The sequence below is a fragment of the Elephas maximus genome, chromosome 3 (genome assembly GCF_024166365.1).
Source record: "Elephas maximus indicus isolate mEleMax1 chromosome 3, mEleMax1 primary haplotype, whole genome shotgun sequence".
NCBI lineage: Eukaryota > Metazoa > Chordata > Mammalia > Proboscidea > Elephantidae > Elephas > Elephas maximus.
The window spans coordinates 133,907,483-133,929,273 of record NC_064821.1 but is presented as its reverse complement, the minus strand read 5'-3'; the positions used below and the strand labels follow the sequence as shown (position 1 = coordinate 133,929,273).

General features: G+C 38.4%; 2 protein-coding genes across 2 annotated transcripts in view; one reads left to right on the top strand and one right to left on the bottom strand.

The window, feature by feature from the left end:
* SPATA1 (spermatogenesis associated 1) overlaps positions 1–21,791 on the bottom strand; it is a 161,093-nt gene that overhangs the window by 9,149 nt on the left and 130,153 nt on the right. The gene's annotated exons all lie outside the window — the stretch shown is intronic.
* Positions 931–20,264, top strand: CTBS (chitobiase). Its single transcript, XM_049879632.1, has 9 exons — positions 931–1,150; positions 3,984–4,122; positions 4,655–4,863; positions 5,726–5,897; positions 8,311–8,408; positions 8,749–8,907; positions 13,109–16,106; positions 17,620–17,727; positions 19,975–20,264. Exons 1-7 carry the CDS (start codon positions 980–982, stop codon positions 13,298–13,300), a joined length of 1,140 nt encoding a protein of 379 aa, XP_049735589.1. The 5' UTR covers positions 931–979; the 3' UTR covers positions 13,301–16,106; positions 17,620–17,727; positions 19,975–20,264.

Below are 21,791 nucleotides of genomic sequence, written 5' to 3'. Positions count from 1 at the left end.
CCTTCCTGACCACAAATTTGTTTATCAGTTCTGTTCCCACACTTTTTTCTGTGGCAATGGCCATAAGATTTGCTATAAGAATTTTGGAAGTTCTTCTCATGTTTGGAACATTTCTGACACTCTAGTCAGAATGTTACCTGATCTGCAAATTGTATATTCAATAAACTTTAATTAATTTCTATTATTGGCTTAACATGATTTTTGTTTTAACAATTCCCACTCCAGAGAATTAAACCTCTAGGCTTCAGCCTGGATGGGAGAGGGACCGTGACCCAGACACATGAAGCACAAGGGGGATCTAGAGACCTGCCTTTTGAGCAGCTTTCAATTCACCTAATCCTCCTTATTTTTGACATCCTGAGTTATCTCTTGAAGTTCCTGAACCTTCTGAGGGTTCCAAGGTTTAAATGGAGTTTTTTCACTATCTGTGGCTTTGGTCAGGTACTTCTCATGCTGTGCTTTCCAGCTTTCAAAATGTTGCTGTTGTCTCCTTGTCCTGTGGGTTTAAGTAAGGGAAGAAGCGAAATTAGATGCTTGTAAACTACCATCTTAAACTCAGAGGGAATCCGTATGCTATAAATCTTCTGGCCATTCCAACCATGTTTCTCAGCCATCCCCTGCAAGACACTCCATTCTATTTTGGGGCTCCTTTCCACCTTCACACTCCGTATGGAGAAGACAAACGACCACAAAAGAGCCAAAGAGAGGTGCGATGTTGTGGGGAATAGAGGTGGTAGAGATGACATCCGTTTGATTTAATTTTGTCATCAAACGGTCTGCTCAGCACTAAAGCACTGGCTCGCTCTGGGAAAACTTCCATGGTGTGCCTTCTCCATTCTCCTTCACTAGTAAGCCAGGGCGACCGCCAGCACTTCCCAAGTTCCAGACCGCGCCCCCAAGAGCTCCGCCCTGCCCCGCGCGCGAAAGTAGCCTGTCTCAGCAGCTCAGAGACGTCCCGGCGGCCGAGTGAAGCGCCGGCATGTCAGGCACGCAGCTCCGATCCCCGCGCCCCTGCGCCCGCCAGCTGCGCGGTCTCCCCGGCCTTGCTCTCCTGCTGCTGGCGCTGCCCCTCGTGACCAATGCCGATGCCGACTGCCCATGCGAGGAGCCAACGCTGTGCCGACCCATCCGCCACCACCCCGACCACGAGGTCAGCTCCTCTTGCCTGCCCTTCCGTTCTGGCCCCCAAGACTTGAATAGAGTGTAGAGTAGAACCGAGCCCTAAAAAGAGGTGGTGTGGGCGCCGAAACCAGTTGTGACCACTCGTGGGATTTCCTGTTGAATGGTTGCCTTCATTTTACAGATGGGGAAGTATACTTGGGCAGAGAGGTTGAGTAACTCTTCCCAGGTCTCACAGTCAGTAAGTGCCTGAGAGAGGCAGGCAAGTATTCACACTCAGATTTGACTGCAAAGGCAAATTCCTTTCATTACCCGTTTCTGCCTCTCCTGGTGCATCTCGGTGTAAAAGCAAGAAAGGTAGGAAAACTAGATGTTCTCTAAACAAAACAAAAAAATATTGCCATCGAGTGGAATTCCCACTCGCTGACCCTACAGGATAGAGTAGAACAACTGCCCCATAGGGTTCCCAAGGCGTCAATCTTTTCATTTGTTTACATTTTAAATATCTTTTTTAATTCTAATGGATGTATACCTAGGAGTGTAATTTCTGGATCTTAGGTTAGCCTTTTGAGGAACCATGGAACAGTTTTTCACAGGGCTGTGCCATTTTATGTTCCTATTTATCAGCAATATACAAGGTTTCCGTTTCTCCACATCTTCACCAAGCCGTGTTATTTTCCATTGTTTTGATTATAGTCATCCTATTTTTTTTTTTTAGTGGATATGAGGAAACCCTGGTGGCGTAGTGGCTAAGTACTACGGCTGCCAACCAAAGGGTCGGCAGCTGGAATCCGCCAGGCGTTCCTTGGAAACTCTATGGGGGCAGTTCTACTCTGTCCTATAGGGTTGCCATGAGTCGGAATCGACTGGACGGCACTGGGTTTGGTTTTTGGTTTGAGTGGATATGATGTGGTATCTCATCGTGGTTTTGATTTACATTTCCCCACTGACTAATGATGCCGTTCTTCTTTTCCTATGCTTGTTGTCTATTTGTATATCTTCTTTGGAGAAAAAAAAAATCCTTTCCCTTTTTTAAAAAAACATTTTATTGTGCTTTAGGTGAAAGCTTACAGAGCATATTAGTTTCCTGTTCAAAAAATTTGTATACAAATTGTTGCATGACATTGGTTACAATCCCTGCACTGTGTCAGCACTTCCCCCTTACCCCCCCATCCCCTCCCTTTTTCGTGTTCCCCAGTGGCTTGCTTTGCTTTAGGTGGGAATGTAAAATGGTACAACCACTATGGAAAGTGCCTTATGGAAAACCATAAGGCACTTTCTTATAAAGCTAGAAATAGAAATACTGTATGATCCAACAATCCCACTCCTAGGAGCATATCCTAGAAAAATAAAAGCCATCACATGTTCATTGCAGCATTATTCACAATTGCAAAAGGATGGAAACAACCGAAGCAAGTACTCATCAACAGATGAATGGATAAACAAATTATGGTACATACACACAATGGACTACTACGCAACAATAAAGAACAATGATGAATCTCACAACATGGATTAATCTGGAGGGCATTATGCTGAATGAAATAAGTCAATCACAAAGGGACAAACATTGTATGAGACCACTATTGTAAAAACTCAAGAAAAGGTTTACACACAGAAAGAAACAATCTTTGAGGGCTTACCAGGGAGGGGAGGTGTAGGGAGGGGAAATCATCACTAACTAGAAGGTAAGACATGTGTTAATTGGTGAAGGGAAAGGCAATACATACACAATACAGGGGAAGTCGCACAACTTGACCAAGGCTTAAATCTTTGCAGAAGCAGACTGACACATCTTTCGCACCCAAGCAGACCGGTGAACTGCCGACCTTTCCATTAGCCAAGCACTTAACCACTGTGCCACCAGGGCTCCCTGTTCCAAAATAGCAAGATGTATTTCTTGGTTTCCAAGAAAATGAGGATTTACTTTGAAGGATCTCAGCACTCCCAGTGTGTTAGAAGGCAGAATGTTTTGCTTACTTTTATATTTCTATACTTAGCAGCCCTTTCAGAAACACTGGTGGCTTCGTGGTTTAGAACTACGGCTGCTAACCAAAAGGTCGGCAGTTTGAATCCACCAGGCGCTCCTTAGAAGCTCTATGGGGCAGTTCTACTCTGTCCTATAGGGTCGCTATGAGTCGGAATCGACTCGATGGCAAGGGGTTTGGTTTTGGGTTTTAGCAGCCCTTTCGTTACAGCACCTCAGAATCACCCAGGAAAGGTGGTAAAAATTGGTCTTTCAATAAATTTTCCTTCTACCCCTCCTAATAACTTATAAAGCCTTTTCCAACTTGACCAAACTCCATTATGGAGAAAATATTAAAACTAAAACCACATGACTGCCTAGAGTGTGGCTGTAGCAGGCATTGGACAACTTCTTGAAAATGGAAAAGCTTAGTCCAAAGAACAGATCTTTTGTGGAGACAGGAAGTGGTCCAAGCTCTCAATTTAGCAGATAATTACCTTTGAGGCTGGGGATTTAAATGTATGTGTATAAATGGTGGTGCAAGGGTTAAGTACTGGTTGCTAACAGAAAGGTTGGCATTGGAACCTACCCATCAGCTCCATGGGAGAAAGAGCTGGCGATCTGCTTCTTTAAAGAAATGCCTATGGGGCAGTTCTTCACTGTCACATGGGGTCACTATGAGTTGGAATGGACTCAATAGCAATGGGTTTGTTTGGTACGTGTCATTCACTAATGAACTATCAGTGTCCACTATAGTGCCTGGCAGAAGGGCTTTGTTTAATGGTTTTTGGATGATCACCACCACAGTCTTCTTGGTTAAAGTGATGATTAGGCATTGACATTTTGCACAAAATCATACACTGGTTTATTTAGCTCTTATTTACTGTTGCTCTGGCAGGTCTTTGTTTTTGACGTTGGATACAAAACTTGGAAATATTATGACTGGTCACAGATCACAACTTTGGCAGCTTTTGGAAAATATGACTCAGAGCTTATGTGCTACGCTCATTCAAAAGGAGCCAGGGTAGTGCTAAAAGGTAAGTTACAGCTTTTACTGGATATGTAAATTGATAAATTTATATTTACCCCTTGTGATATTGTACTGTTCGTGCTAGTCTTGGCTTTCCAAAAAATTCCCTCTTTATGTTTATCTGGTATTTTTTAGCATACTAAAATTAATCTTGAAAAAAAAATTAATCTTAGATGCTGTTTAATTCATTGTACAAATACAAATATTTTTAAAGAGCTAAATAAACCAATGTCTGGCTTTGAGCAAAATGTGAATGCCTCATTACCAAGATAATCTTTGGTCATAGTCTACAATTTCTGCTTCTGATCTGAGAATGATTTCACAATTATTCATAATATTAATTAGAGAATCTGAGTAATAGCTATCTATTATTTTGCTATATTATTTCTCCATTTAGAAAACTTAAATTAGGGGCTTAGTATTTTAGTATGATGAGATGTTTTAAAGACATTTAGATCTCTTTGGAATAGATTTGTAAAGTAAATGTCATTTAACTATAAAAAGCATATTTGCACAAAAGATGTATGTTTCTCCCACAGGAGATGTATCTGTAAAGGATATCATTGATCCTAGTTTCAGAGCATCTTGGATAGCTCAAAAACTTATTTTGGCCAAAAAACAATACATGGATGGAATTAATATAGACATAGAGCAAGAAGTTAATTGTTCATCACCAGAATATGATGCATTAACTGCTTTAGTCAAAGAAACCACAGATGCTTTCCACCGTGAAATTGAGGGGTCACAGGTAAAAAAAAAATTTTCTTTTTAAACTTCGTATTTTCCCTATCAAATGTATTCATGAGGGTATGACTAATGGGATCTCAGTTTTGTAGTAATGGAATGGGAAAGAATTTCAGCATATAGATTCTAAAAAATTTTCTGGAACTTTAGAGAGTCTTACTAGAGGGATTTTAAGAAATTTTAAGGCACTCTCATCTCTAAATATCAAAATACAACACCGGGATTGCCCCATCTACTTGCCTTGCAGCAGGGTTAGAAGTACAGTGAGGCCTGTGAGAGCCAGAACTCCATGGGACTGCCTTGTTTCTCCTCTCCAAGTTTTCCACCTTTGACAGGGTGCAGTCTTACCACTTTTCTATCAGTCCTTTTAGTGGAAAATATTTGCGTTTTCTTCTCTGACAGGCCTCCACCTTATACCGGTTATGGCTGCTGCAGGTTTTATTGTATTATATAGGCAGTGGGGTCAGCAGGAGTCAAGGCGGTCCTAGTACAAGTCCTGCTTTCAGCAGTCCAGGATGGGAACAGCTGTTGCCTCAGAGTAGAGGTAGTTCTAGGAAAGTGTCTTGTCTCCCTTATTTCATAGGCTCTGAACGTCCTATTTCTTGGAAACCCTATGGGGCAGTTCTACTCTGTCCTAACAGTCATTATGAGTCAGAATCGACTCAATGGCAGTAGATTTGGGTTTTTTTTTGTTTTGTTTTGTTAGAACTGTTTTAGTTCTTTACATGTCAAACCTTAAGTTCATATACTGTAAGCAGCCCTGTTTTCCTTGGGTAGCATGAGCAGAAAACATATCATCAAGAAAACATCTGACCTAATCTGCAGATTTGGTCATGTTACATAAAATTGTATGTGTTTTTCCACAGGTCACCTTTGATGTAGCTTGGTCTCCAAAGAACATAGACAAAAGGTGCTATAATTATACTGGAATTGCAGATGCTTGTGACTTCGTCTTTGTGATGTCATATGATGAACAAAGTCAGGTCTGGTCAGACTGTATTGCAGCAGCCAATGCTCCCTATAATCAGACATTAACTGGTAAGAGCCCACAAAATGATCATTTATTAGTAATGTTAATCCTAGCACCTCAAGCATTAAGACAGCTTCTAGTATTTCTAATTTATTTGTATACATTTTCATACAGAAGTAAAATCTTAGATCCTGGCTTCGTTGTATCATGTCCTAATTGTTTTTGTCAGATTATATTTAAGTACATACTATTTAAAATTTGAAAAATAACAACTTTGTTCTGTTAAATTTAAAAGTAATTATTTAATTTAGGGTTTCCCAAGCTGTGTTTCTTGGAAGAGACAATAATTGTGCTCTATCAATGACAGGTTCATTGTTGCACACATTTGGGAAATGATGCATCCCCATCTCCTCTTGGATAGTTAACAGTGCACAATAACATTAAAGGCTCTGAAAAGCCCTGCAGTAAACTTAACGTTTCCCAAACTTACTTGTCCATGGAACCTTTACCATAGGAGATTATTAATATATTGAAGAACACCACTGAATATATTTTGGGAAACAAAACCAAAAAAAAAAAACCAAACCCACTGCCTTCGAGTCGATTCCAACTCACAGTGACCCTATAGGACAGAGTAGAGCTGCCCCATAGGGTTTCCAAGGCCGTAAATCTTTACAGAAGCAGACTGCAACATATTTCTCCCACAGAGCAGCTAGTGGGTTCATATTGTCGACCTTTTGGGTAGTAGCAAAGCACTTTAACCACTGTACCATTTAAGGAAACACTGGTGATATATTTCATGGGCTGCCTAGCTTGACTCCACTCCATTAAGAAAAAGCACAAAATAGAAATTAATATATAACATTGGTGAAAAATAGTGTTAGTACTTAACAGTCTGCCATCTAAAAAGTAGTTAAATCATGGCCTACTTGAGTTCTTCTTACAATTGTATCTTAGTTATATGATTTCAGGCCAGATTTTCCTTTTACCTTTTACAAATGATGAATCGGAATATAATCTTAAGGTAGTGGTACACCTACTCTCTTAAAAATCATCTGAGAAAATTTACACCTATGGGAAAAATGTTAAACCTTCCCCCATAGGCTTGTATTTCTAGCATATAATGTATCTCTAGTATAATTTTACTTCTCTTTACTTTGGAAGCTATCTTAGGTGAATTTACTCTTCTGCCAGGTCCTCATAGCATAATCACAAGATTTCTATCCTTTAACTCTTATAAGGATATTTAGACTTATATTCAAGATAAACAAACCAAATCCACTGCCATTGAGTCGATTCTGGCTCATAGCGACCCTATAGGACAGAGTAGATCTGCCCCATAGGGTTTCCAAGGAGTGCCTGAGGGATTTGAACTTTAGACCTTTTGGTTAGCAACTGTAGCTCTTAACCACTACAACACAAGGGCTTCCATATTCAAGATAAAGGTATGTGCAAATACAGAATTGATTTATTTAGTTCATTGAAGTGTAATAATAGAGATTGGTAGAGCTTCTAAGTATAATCTTTCACATAAGCTATTCTAGCAAATACCTGGACTTCTATTCTGAAATGTAAACAAGGATTTAATTGTTCTAATTATCGTTTATTATACATTTGGAGGAAGTTTCTAGCTTATAAATACTTTGTTTCAAATTGTAACATTTCTTACAGAAATAATGAAATTGTGAGTGACTTACCACCTAGTCCATACAAGTCCATTTAATCAGTAATGCATCTGAAATTAACAAATTTTAGTTGTCTTTTAAACTACACGTTGACCCATTTATTGTCAATACTCTAAGATTCACTTCTCCCATTCTTGTTTCTCCTTCTCTTCTTTATTTTCTGTAAAGTTTTAACTACCTTATTCTTGTTCTGGTGGGAAAATATACTTTGTAGTGCTGGGCAAGGAAAGGGATTGAATAGTTCCAGGAATTTGTTCATTTTTCTTTTTGTCTCCTATAACTACAGGTTATCTACTACAGCATTTCAGGGGAACTTTTTCTTATTCCCAGCTGTCATTCATACTTATAGGATATTTCTAAAGCATGACATATATAAGATATTCTGAGACCATCCCTGCCAGAAATGTTCAGACTTATAGGACTTTTTAAAAATTTTAGAATCTAGAATATCAACTATATCATGTCTCAACATTTAATAGACACAATTAGCACAATCGCCTGAAATATGTCATTCTTCCTAGATTAAATTTTGTTGAGTTTTTGCTTCAATTTGATCTCACTTGTTTTGAATATTTTCTGTTGTTCAAAAAGGAATGGTTTATAAAAAAAATATAGTGTTTATAGTTCTTAAGGGATCACTTCTATAATATCATATTAGAAGGACACTATATTAGTATTTTACATAAATTGTACTTTTTTTTACAAATTTAGATTCTAAGTGGTTGCGTAGTGTATATTAACCCCTTATCAGACATGAAGAGGAAAAGATCTGATTTTCCTGTCCCTTCTTGATTAGGATATGATGACTACATCAACATGGGCATTAACCCTAGGAAACTTGTAATGGGAGTTCCCTGGTATGGTTACGATTATACTTGTCTGAAACTGTCTGCGGTAAGAACACATCGTGTGCTATGTAATTTTTTCTTTCTACTGTTAGATTTTTTAAAACCTGATTTGTTTTACTAGAAAAATATAAGCTTCATTTAGAATTTCTGAAATATAGTTTGATACTAAGAAGTAGATATTTTATTTTTAATTATTTAGTCCCATGAAGCCTTCTGAATATCATACATTTTTATTTAATAATGAAATTCAATTTGAATTATATTCTGTATAGTCAGGTTATCTGTTTAGAACATAGATTTGATTTCTAACAAATAGTTTTTGATAATATTTTGTGATTTACTTCTTAAAATTTGCTGAATTAACATGATCATTTTTGCATTTCTAGGATATTTGTACCATTGCAAAAGTTCCTTTCCGGGGGGCTCCTTGTAGTGACGCTGCTGGACGTCAGGTGCCGTATAAAGTGATCATGAAGCAAATAAATAGTTCTATTTCTGGAGGCCAGTGGAATGAAGATCAGCAGGCTCCTTATTATAACTATAAAGTAAGACTTTTCACAATTAATGAACATTTATTCTATTAATTGGATATTTTTATAATTTGATATTTGATATAAGAATTTTTATCAGTTTTCTTTTAGAGCATAACATACAGGAATAAACTTATTTTTGAATCTGTGGAATCAGGAATCTTAGTTTCTTGGGGAGCAATTCAAGTTATGCTAATAGTGGATCTGCTCTTCTTGGGCCACTTATTACTTTACATGATGCTATAAAATTTGCATATCATAAACAAGACTTCCTTTAACAGCTGACAATTATGTTATGATGACTGTTGCCTTTCCAGAGGGCTTCGATCCAAAATAGGTTTCCAGCTCTGGAAGCCTTCATTTCAAAGTAGCCTACAGATTCTGATGAGGCTTTTCCACAGGGAGGAGCAAGGCTGAGAATGGGTGATGCCTCATCATGGACTTTACAAAGGAAAAATGGCATCATTTCAAGTTTATTTCATAATTCAAGTGATGCGCTATTGAAAAGACGAATTATAAATAATGTTGAAAATTAGAGACAGAAAAATATTACAAAAGAAACCTAAAGAAATATAGTAAATGAGTAGCATTTCTGTCAGTTGTTTGATAAATAGGAGTTGCCGTACTAAAGAGGTCAAGAAGAATTATAACTTTCATAATTTATCTTTAGCATAATCTTTTTCACACCTCAAAAATCTAAGTACAATCTCTGAATTTACGTTGGATTCTGAAAACCCATTGCAGTTGGGTTGATTCTGACTCACAGCGGGATTCCGACTGTATAGGACAGAGTAGAACAGCCCCATAGGGTTTCCAAGGAGTGGCTGGTGGATTCAAACTGCTGACTTACTTTGGATTAGATTACTTATAAAACCAAAACCTAAGCTAAACCCACTGCCATCGAGTCAATTCTGACTCATAGCAACCCTATAGGACAGAGTAGAACTGTCTGATGGGGTTTTCAAGGCTATAAACTTTACAGAAGCTGACTGTCACATCTTTCTCCCACAGAGTGGCTGGTGGATTCAAAAATCCAACCTTTTGGTTAGCAGCTGAGTGCCTTAGCACAGCACCACTAGGGCTCCTTGGGTTACTTATAAAGGCACCTTAAAATGATATAAGCAGCAAGGGCTTGTGTTCCTAATAGTCTGATAACCATTTATAAGCTATGACTGCAAACACCACATTTAATAAATTTTAATTGATATACATGTATATGCCTACGTATCAATTATATAGAAAACTTTAGTGTAGGACTTCCAGCCAGCATGGTGCCAATAGACAGAAGCACCACGCTGTTCCTCCATAGCAGAGACCCAAAAAACTAAAACAGAGACATACATCAGTCCTGGAACCCAAAGTAACAAATGAAGAGCTAAAGAACTCAGCCAAGCACCAAATAGAATAAGAAACTAACAGAGAATAGAGAGCAAGGAGAGATACATGCAGAGGTCCCCTATCAGCTAACACAGCACGGATTCACCATTTTGGACTCCTGTCAGAGATCGGCAGACAGGGAGCATGGGAAAGCAGCTTCACAGAGCTCCCAGCAGGAGACAGGGCACCCGGTAACCAACGATACATGCTTTCCCACCCTGCATCCTCTCCCTGCTGCTGTACCTCCATTTTTCCTGGCTGGCAGTGGTGGCTCAGCTGGCTGGGAAGCGCAGCATCCATGCCACTTGGATTTGCCCTGCTCACATAGGAGATTGGTGGACAGGGAGTACGGGAAGGCAACTTCACAAAGTTCCCAGCAGGAGACAGAGCACTCGGTAACCAGTGATATATGCTTTCCTTACCGCCCCCCTTCTCTCCCCCTCCCCCCTTGGCCTCCTCTGCTTCCTGCCAGCTGCAGTCTCTTGGCCCAGAGGCAGCTACTTCGGCCCTGGGCCACTTGGATTCACCCTGCCCAAATCAGCCAGCTCTCTGAGTGCCATTTGTCTGTTGCTAGTGTTGCTTTTCCCATTTCTTTTTTGGTTTCTTCTATGCCTCTCATCACCTCCCCCTCCTTTTTCTTGAACACTTGGCTCCGTATGGCATCTTTGCTTCCTCTTGAAAGGCTGTGAAGCAATGCTCGACTGCGGAACCACTCCCCCAGCCTGTGGCACTATGCTAGTGGGATCCCTGGAGCTTTTTTTTGTTTTGTTTGTTTTCTTTTTCTTTTCGTGGCTTGGGAGCTCCTTCAAGCAGGGCTGCACTGCATGGCTTAGGAGCCACTCCCCAAGTCTGTGCAGCCACATAGGTGGAATCCCTGGGGGCATTTCTTTTTTCTCCTTTTTCCTTTCTGTCTTTCTTCGTTTCTCAGTTATCATCTCTCTATACTTACCTTCTTTTCCTGTCTTCTGAATATCTGGCGCTGTGTGACATCTATACCCCCTCTAGCCAGGTTATACTATATGGGAGCCACTTCCCCAGTCTTTGAAGCCACACCAGTGGAGCCCCTGGGCGCTTTTCTTTTCTTTTCCTTCCAAATTTTTATCTAGTTTTTTTTTCTCCTTTTTCCCTTTTTGTTTTTCTCCATTTCTCAGTTTCTCATCTTTTCACTCCAATGGTAAGCTCCCTTAGCATTTTTGTTTGTTTGTTTTTGGCTCCTGCTTCTCTCTCCTCTTTCCCATACCCATATTAGCTCCACACATCACAACCTCCGCCCTCCTTCCTACCTACCCGCACTGTGCACCAAATATCACACCCCAGAGCAGCACAGGAACAGCCTACCAGAACCTGCCCAACACTGATTCCTGGCCCACCTTGTCAACCCTAGTACATGCTACAAACAACCCAGCCCAGCCCCTCCCCTTCAGCTGGACCTGCCTTGCTGCACCATAGCTGAGCCATCAGACCTGCCCACTGGACATGGAGGTGAAAAGTATCATAACCACAGACAAGTAAACAACAAAGAATGCTCAGCCCACCTGCTGAGACATAACCAAATAAAAAAAGCAGGATGAAACAAACAGATCTATAATCAATAAACATAGAAAATAACTACTGAATGTCCCAAAGACAGCAGACAATATCAAAACATACAAAAACAGGACAGGATGATTCCAGTAGGCGTCCAAGATAAAAACACCAGGTGACTTTCTAGAAGAAGAAAAGGCACTAGAACTACCTGATAGGGAATTCAAATCTCTAATATTCACAGCTATCTAAGAGTTGAAGCAAAAAGCAGACAGAAATGAGGAAAAAATAAATTCATGGAAAAGGCAGAAAGCTTTAGTGTAGAGCTTTCTAAACATTAGAATCTAGAGTATACACCTATTAGTTAAAGTAGGCTGCATGGTAATCCTGTCTTTGCCAAACAGTATTTTTTAGAACTCTGTTAATATTACACTCACACACACACACATCCACACTTATTCCATGGCTGAATATATTTGGAAAACACTGTATACTGTATGTCCCTCTTGGAGATATATAATGTAAAACAGTATATTAAGGGATCTAAGAAGTTCTGCAAGGAGCTCTGTTAGTGCAGTTGTTAAGTGCTAACTAAAAGGTTGCCAATAGAAAGGTTGCCAATTTGAACATACCAGTGGCTCCATGGCAGAAAAGATCTGTTGATATGCTCCTGGAAATATTACAGCCTAGGAAGCCCTATGGGCAGTTATACTTTCTCCTATAGGGTCACCATGAGTTGGAATCAGGACACAACATCAAGTCCTGCAGTACATAAAATGGTTTAATTGTTTAACATAGAACCCTGTTTCACAGCACTCTTAGAAACCAGTATGAAGGACAGTGTTCCATGATATCAGTTTGGTAAAACCAAAATAAAAGAAAGCCAGCTGCTGTTGAGTTGATTGTGACTCATGGCGACCCCATTAGTTTCAGAGTAGAACTGCGCTCCATAGGGTTTTCAATGATACCATGTGGTGTGGTGTCTACAGGTCTGTTCTTTCAAAAGGTCTACAAGTGATTCAGATGTGTGCCTTGCGTGACAATCATTGGATTAGACCAAGGGAAAAATTTTAGGGGATGAGAAGGACCTTGAATGGAGTATATTAGAAGGCTCATTTGTGTAACCTCTGCTGCTGTTAAGTGCCATAAGCAATAATATCTATCATATATAGAACCATGGTGTAATAGAGGCTGGAAAGTATTGTGCCCTAAAATTTTTATTGTTTTATTGGATCCTTTTTAAATAATTGGATTTAAGAAACATTTTTCCCTCTTATTGTACTGAATACTTTAAATTTCCATTTTATTTGTATAGGATTCTGCTGGCCGTTTTCATCAAGTGTGGTATGATAACCCTCAGAGCATTGCTTTAAAAGCAGTATATGTAATCCAGCATGGTTTACGGGGCATTGGTATGTGGAATGCAAACTCTCTGGATTACTCTGGACATCCCGAAGCTAAACAGCAGACTGAAGAAATGTGGAAAGTCTTAAAACCAAAGCTGTGACAGAGATAAGCAACTTTTGTATGAGTATCTTTTGTCAAACTATTAAGATTTAGAAAAATGATCTTTGTAAATAGATCTGGTTTCTTAAGGAGATAAATGTATGTGTACATTTTGATCATGCTGCTATATGCTTTCGTTATTAGTATATCCAAGAAAGAGATTAAGAATTAAGAGATGTTTTGATTGTTTGAATTTGAAAACTATGCACATATTAATATCTTTAGTGCACCAGGAACCCAAAGGTAAGAAACAGGTCAACTTCCTATAGTAAATATTCCTCTGTAAGATGTTTTAACAGTATAGCTTAGTTAGGAACAATGGATTTTAGAATTTTATTATGCTAAATTTTTTCTATGGTAGTGAGATAATAAGCTATAAATCAATGTTAATTTTTAAACATGTATAATTTGAACAGGAAATTGTTTGCTTAGGATATATTTTTAAAAACAATCTTTCAGAGCAGTTTGCTCTGTACATTTTTTTTCAGTAATCTTAAATATGAAAACCCTGGTGAAGTAGTGGTTAAGTGCTACGGCTGCTAACCAAAGGCTTGGCAGTTTAGATCCACCAGGCGCTCCTTGGAAACTCTATGGGGCAGTTCTACTCTGTCCCATAGGGTCACTATGAGTCAGAATGAACTCGGCAGCAACGAGTTTCTTTTTTTTTTTTTTTACATGGAAATGCACTGGGTTTGGTTTTTTGGTTTAATCTTAAATGTAAAGCCTGGAATTTAGTGTCTCCTCTTCAGGGTTATCAAACCCATGAAAATAATTTTTCTGCTTCCTGACTCCATACAACACTCATGTTCTCTGGGGCACTTGAGTGAGGAAGAAAAAAAACATCTATAAAAGATGAAAAGTGCTCATGAAATAAGACAGCTTAGTAATATTTTGAATTAGTCAGAGATACCTAATATTTTCCAACTAAACTAAATTTTGGTGAGGTTATATCTGAGATTTTACAATAGGAGTAACTCAGTGTGGAAGCTGATTCAATGCCCAGTCATTTATCCTTCAAATTACTCAGGTTTTTTCATCATGGACATCTATTAATTTATTTCTTGCTTGGTTTGTTTATATGGTCAATTTTTTTTCTTTTTCTACATTCTCATTTTACTTTTAATTATCTAAAGACATTGACCGGTTTCTCAAATAATGATTCTCTTTCTAAAATAGTTATTTCTTCAAAGAACTTATATATATAAGAAGTCTCAGTTTCTTTCTCAAGGCAATTAAGAACGTTTTGCTGCCCTTATATTAGATCCTGTAAATACTTCGATTGAAAGCCTGCATCCTTGCTCTCTGGATTTTCATAAATACTGTCTTCCGTGCACATTTCCCTCCCCCACCCCCACCAAATTAGAATAAATGATGATTCAAGCATCTATTATGAGAAAATTATATTTCCTATTGTTTATGAAAAGCAACTGTTTTCCATAGCATATATTGAATCACTGTTGCCTTTATATTTCCAAAATAAATTTCAAAAACTAAGTTCTTAGTAGAGCTGCCCCATACAGTTTCCAAGGAGCCACTGGTGGATTCAAACTGTCGACCTTTTGGTTAGCAGCCGAACGCTTAACTGGTGTACCACCGGGGCTCCTTCTGATCTCTGGATACATTAAATAGCAAGTTCAAAACCTCCATTTTCTTGTAGATTTTCAGAGTTCTAAAACACTGAACATATTAAATATTTACATGCAAAAATTTATTAAAATGTGATGAAGTAAATTTTTTCTTTATAGTTGGATTTTATAGTCATGTTTGCTATTAATTTTTAAGATAATTAAAAAATGAAAATAATTATAACATGTAATACTGTAAAATAATATGAATAGACTTGAAATCTTCAAAAATAGCTAAATAGCCACCATTTTGCTTTATGTTACATCTAATATTCCCTGAAACACTTTGTACTTCCCGCAGGAAGTATGAAGAAACATAAACCATAGGCAATAGTTCATCAAATCCGTTCAAATAAATATTTAAATTTTTTGACAAAGTTTGAATTGATGTACCTAATTGAGATTGTAAAAATGTACTAATTTTCTTCTGGGCCTGTTCTACTTTTGATATGTGTAAATCTGAAACAGCTTTTTTTTTATTTATGAAAAGAATAACCTTTCAAAAATAAACCTCATCTTACCCTTCTAAAAGTTATAATTCTCATATAAAAAAGTTTTTCTTAAATGCGTTAATTGTTAATTGCCTTTACTACCACTGAAAATGCATAGGTCAGAATCCTGTTTAATAAGCAAGTTTATTTACTGGTAGATATTGTCAGATAATTTCCTTTATTGGCATATAGAAATAATAAAGTTAAACTGTCCTAAAAACCAGACTAACAATTTTAATTTTTGCTGCAGATTCAAAATCTTTTGTTCACAACGTATAAAGAAAGTTAGAAAAATAAGGATACAGTGAAATCCATAAGAGCTGGAATTCAATGGGACTGTCTTGTTTTTCTGGATCTTGTAAGGTTTCCCTTTTGACAGGATGTGGTCACCATTTTCTCTCACTCTCTATTAGTGGAAAATATTTGAGTTTCCTTCTCTGAGAGGTTTCTCCCTCACACAGGTTTTGGCTTTTGCAGGTTTTACTGTAATAATAAATTTTGAGCCCTTAGGAACTGAATTGGTATTTAAAGAATATAGTAGTGTGTGCTCTGTGGCAAATGCTCTTCTAAGTGTATTAACCCCTTTGATTCTCCAAAAATTTTATTGAGGGAGATACTATTATTTCCCATGTTTTACAGTTGAGGAAACTGAGACTAAGAGATTAAGTAACTTGCTGAAGACATGAAACTGGTAAGTAGCACAGCCAGGACTCAAACTCAGGCCATCTGGTACCATTAAAAAAAAAAAAAAGCATTGCCATCGAGTCAATTCCGACTCCTAGGATCCTACAGGACAGTAGAACTTGGATTCAAACTGTCGACCTTTTGTTTAGCAGCTGAGCTCTTAACCACTGTGCCACCTGGGCTCCATCTGGTGCCACAGCCTTTGGTATTCCGAGTATTGTCTGTGGATCAGCAGCATTAGCATTGCCTGGCAGCTTGTTAGGAATGAACAATCTCAGGCTTCTCTCCTGATCTACTGAGTCAGATCCTGCATTTTAACATAATTCTTAGGTGATAGTTACAGTGAAGATGAGAAGCACTGCCTGTGCTTTACTATCTTAAATGTATATGGTTACAATAGGCTAGGTTTTCTGCACTTTAGTTCTAAATCTTAAAGGCAGGGCTGTTTTGGGAAGATCATTCAGAAATCAATAAATACTTGTTATAATGCCTACTATGTGCCAACCAGGCACTATAGTTATAATGTAGGATTTTTTTTTTTCCAGTCTGTAGCTGGAAGCTTGGTTTTCTTTTTGTCTTTACTGTTTTCGTACAAATAATTCTAATTTTGGGTCAAGGTATTACTAAATAATATTTATAAGGTAAAATATACAAAGATGGTAGAATGTAATGTGCAAGCTTTCCAGAAGGGCACAAGAAAGTCACAACTGAAGGCTCTGCAGTATTTTAGTTACTCCTTTCCACCTACCCAACTATCCTTAAGTGTATAAAATATCCCTTTTCGACATTGGCTTTCTTTCCTTTTCTTAAATACACACTGAGCTTGCATTCATTGAACAAGTTATGCCTTGAGTCCATACTGTGTACACATGTTAAACTCTTATTTGTTAAAAAATTGTTCTTTTGCCCTTTTTTCCTTTTCTGTATTTTAAATTTCTCAGTGCTGAGCCAGGGCTTAGCCTCAAGTATGCTGCTAGTGAATATTACCTAGACTTATGCTGTCTACTCTGGTAGCCACTTGCCACAAGTAGCTAAATGAACTAAAATTTAAAACTCAGTTCCTCAATCACACAAGCTACATTTCAAGAGCTCAATATCTCATGTGGCCAGTGGCTACCATATAGGACAGTGCAAGTATAGAACATTTCCATTATCACAGAAAGTTCTATTGAACAGTGTTGATTCCAGAAAGAGGGCATTCTATATCATAAAGCTAGTTCTGATAAAGAGGTGAATTTTAACAGGTAACTGAGATAAGATATATTGGAAGGAAATCATGTTTGGGGGAAGAATTGAATTAAAAAAAAATTTAGTTTGAAATACCTGTGTGTAATGTCCAATAACTGTGGAATGGAGAGACTGGAGCATGAGAGCATATAGAGCTATAAATACAGATTTAGGAATTCACCACCATGTCAATAAAAAATGCACTGTTGGTGTGCATCATCAAATGCTTACAGACAGGTAAAAAAGAATGTGTCACTCTAAAAGATCTTACCGATTTTCATGTTTGCTTACAGATAGGTGAAAAAGTATGTCACCCTACCAGATCTTATTGATTTTCCCTCCTTTCCATGTGAACCTCCTCCTTCTTCAGTAATAACTGTTTCCTTTATTGCATATTGAGAGTAAGTATGATGATTATAGGTGTAAGTATAGACTATTCTGTGAGGTAGCATTAAATAATGTTAAATCATATAAATTTTATACTGATTACTGCATATGTTTAGTCAGTAATATTTCATTTAAAAATATACTATAAAGTATAAATATTGCACTTACGATTTAAGTACAGCAAGAAAAACAGAAGATGGGGAAAGAGCGTACAAATGGAGCTAAATGAAGGGTAACATTTAAAATAACTATATAGCTGCTGCCCCTCCACTTTTACCCTACACCTATTAACCCAGCAACAGGCATCCCAGGGTTTTCTTCCAGTTCAAAGATGGATGGATGGATGGATAGATGGGTGCTATATATAGACAAACAGACAGGCAGGCAGACAGACATTTAATAGAAAAATAGATAAATGATAGACAGGTAAATTGTAGGCAGGTAGGCTGGTCCCTAGATGGCACAAACAGTCCACATCTAGCTGCTTACCTAAGGGTTGGCAGGTCAGGCCCACCCAGGTGCAGCGTTGAAGAGGGGCCTGGTGATCTGCTTCTATAAAGACTGCAGCCAAGGGGACCCCATGGAGCACTTCTACTCTGTCATGTGGGGTCACCATGAGTTGGAATCAACTTGAAGGCAGTATGTTTGCTTGTTTTTTTAGGGGGAAAAAAAGATTCAAGTACAATAACTTTGGGCCCAACATAAATTTACCCAAAGAATTAAACCAAAAAGTATACACATAATTTTTGGAGCTTTACCTCATTTCTACAAGTATATGTAAATAGGGAAAAAACCCACTGGCATGTGTCTTGAACTATGTGTTTTATAAATCCCCTTCTGCATCCTTATATATCCCTGTTAGAAATGACTCCTCAGCATTTTTCATAGTGGTAAATGCTATACTACTCCAACAAAACATACTTTTGGGTAAAAATTAGTCTTCCTGTTTTAGGCCCTTTTAAGTTTTATACTCCAGATTTTGGGAGATTAACCATCTGTAACTTACAGACATTGATGAGTATGAGTTATAATCACTTTAAGACAGAAGATTATTGAACAAATGAAACAAGTAAAGAAAGAAAGAAAATATCTGGAAAGAATTAGAGAAGAACTAATAAAAAAAGTTGAAAGACTATTTGAACAAAGAAAATTGAAGCAATATAATCGTAAAGTTTATAATGCAACTTTTACCACAATAAAAGTAAGCTTAAGTTTTACAGAATTGATGCTTTGGGAATAAATAATAAAGTTATAATAAATGTTTATTTCACTGTATGGTTTAAGTGGTACGTTTCGGGAATAAATAATAAAGTTATAATTAAAGTTTACTTCACTGTTACGGCTTTAGTGGTACACTATTGCACTAAGTTCAGTATAGAAAACATGAAATCATTGTTCAACTCTATTTTATACAATAAACACAATATGCTTTACTTTAGGTTTTTTAAAATTATAATTCAAAAGTTCGTTATAACCTATATCCATTTATTTGTTCATTCCTTCTATTCATTTGTTAAATAATTATTTATTAAGTGCCTACTGAATCCAGCCACTGTTCTCGGGGCTGACGAGACACTGATAGGCAGACACAGTCTTGTCTCTGCCTTCATAGAGCTCACAGTCCAGTGGGAAAATGATAATCAAGTTAAGCAGTAGTGACACATCCTGATGAATGCTATGATATAAGAATTACACAATTCTATGGATAAGTATGCACGGGAATAACACCTAAATTTGAAGGAAGAGATCAAGAAAGATTTCCAGGAAAACGTGTTAGATGTGCTTGGATCTGAAGTGTGCTTCCTCTTGGAAGGAAGCAGGCCTTCAGGCATGCTTTTCCCTCTGCCATCTACTTCTCCTGTTCTACCCTGTACTCCCACCCCCTCTTTCCCACTATCATTAAAGCTCAGCTTAAATATAACTTATTCTGGAAGCTTTTTTGATTCTCTTAAACTCCCTCATGTGCTTAATTTTTTGGTATGCATCTCTGCTTTCATCAATGAAAGGAAAGAAAGGAGAGAGAGGAGGGAGGAAGGAAGGAAAGGAGAAAGAGAGGAAGGGAGGCAGGAAGGAAGGAAAAGCAAGTGGTTTTCTTGCAATAGAATTAGAAACAACTTTGTTAGGACTGGTGGAAATGGAAAGATGAACCAGGGTGGAGAAAGTATAGCATAATGGCTTGGGAGATGTTAAATGATTTGAGAGGCCTGGATTTTGGGTTGTTTTTGAGGATAAAAGGTATATATGGAATTAACTGGTTTTAGTGTTCTCAGTTGCGATGCAATGGATTTCTCACCCCGGATCCCTGCACTGAGAAGCTCCTGGAACCAGGAAACAGAGAGAAAGAACTGTAACACTAAAGGCAGTGAGAAGCAGCAGCAGAGACCCAGCAGCAGGAGATGGAGCGGTGGGCTTCCGGGCCCACAAGGAAGAAAGCTGAGTGCCTTTGGGTAGAGGCTGGGAAGAGGCAGTCCTGATGAAAGAACTGTATCCTTGAGTGTTGCTGAGCCTAAACTGTAAACTATTACTTCCCTAATAAACCCCATAGTCATGAGTTTGGTCTGTGAATTCTGTGTGGTTATTGCAATGAATTATCAAATCCAGCAGAGAAGTACAGTGCTGTGGGAGAGACGGTTGGTGTCAGAACTGGTAAAGATGGCAGAGAGAGAAGGTATGTCTGACTCTGCCTCGTAGGAGTCAGCCTTAGGCTGTTGATCTTGATTCTCCTTCCCAATTGTAAAGTTAGAGGTCAGACACTGCCCCCAAGCCATTTTTACAACATTTTTTACTGAAATGGAGAAACAAATCACCAACTTTATATGGAAAGGAAAGAGGTCCCAAATAGCCAGAGCAATACTGAAGAACAAAGTAGGAGGCCTCACAGTTCCCAATCTCAAAACATACTATACAGCCACAGTAATAAAAACAGCCTGGTACAGGAACAATGAATGACACATAGACCAATGGAATAGAATTGAGAACCCAAGAGTAAACCTATCCATTTACGGGCAGCTGATTTTTTTTTTTTGTTGTTGTTGTTGTTTTTTCACTGCTTTAAAGATATTTATTTTTTTTAAATAATTTTTATTGTGCTTTAAATGAAAGTTTACAAATCAAGTCAGTCTCTCACATATAAACTTATATACACCTTACTACATACTCCCACTTACTCTCCCCCTAATGAGTCAGCCCGGTCCCTCCTTTCAGGCTCTCCTTTTGTGACTGTTTTGCCAGTTTCTAACCCCCTCTACCCTCCAGACAGGAGATGCCAACATAGTCTTAAGTGTCCATCTGATACAAGTAGCTCACTCCTCATCAGCATCTCTCTCCAGCCCATCGTCCAGTCCAATCCATGTCTGATGAATTGGCTTCAGGAATGGTTCCTGTCCTAGGCCAACAGAAGGTTTGGGGACCATGACTGCCGGGGATTCTTCCAGTCTTAGTCAGACCATTAAGTCTGGTCTTTTTATGAGAATGTGGGGTCTGCATCCCACTGCTCTCCTGCTCCCTCAGGGGTTCTCTGTTGTGCTCCCTGTCAGGGCAGTCATCGGTTGTGGCTGGGCACCATCTAGCTCTTCTGGTCTCAGGATGATGTAGTCTCTAGTTCATGTAGCCCTTTCTGTCTCTTGGGCTCATAATTACCTTGTGACCTTGGTGTTCTTCATTCTCCTTTGATCCAGGTGGGTTGAGACTCATTGATGCATCTTAGATGGCTGCTTGCTAGCATTTAAGACCCCAGACGCCACTCTTCAAAGTGGGATGCAGAATGTTTTCTTAATAGAATTTATTTTGCCAATTGGCTTAGATGTCCCCTGAAGCCATAGTCCCCAAACCCCCGCCCCTGCTCTGTTGACCTTTGAAGCATTCAGTTTATTCAGGAAACTTCTTTGCTTTTGGTCCAGTCCAGTTGTGCTGACCTCCCCTGTATTGAGTGCTGTCCTTCCCTTCACCTAAAGTAGTTCTTACCTACTGTCTAATCAGTAAATAACCCTCCCTCCCCCCCTCGTAACCACAAAAGAATGTGTTCTTCTCAGTTTAAACTATTTCTCAAGATCTTATATAATATTTGTCCTTTTGCATC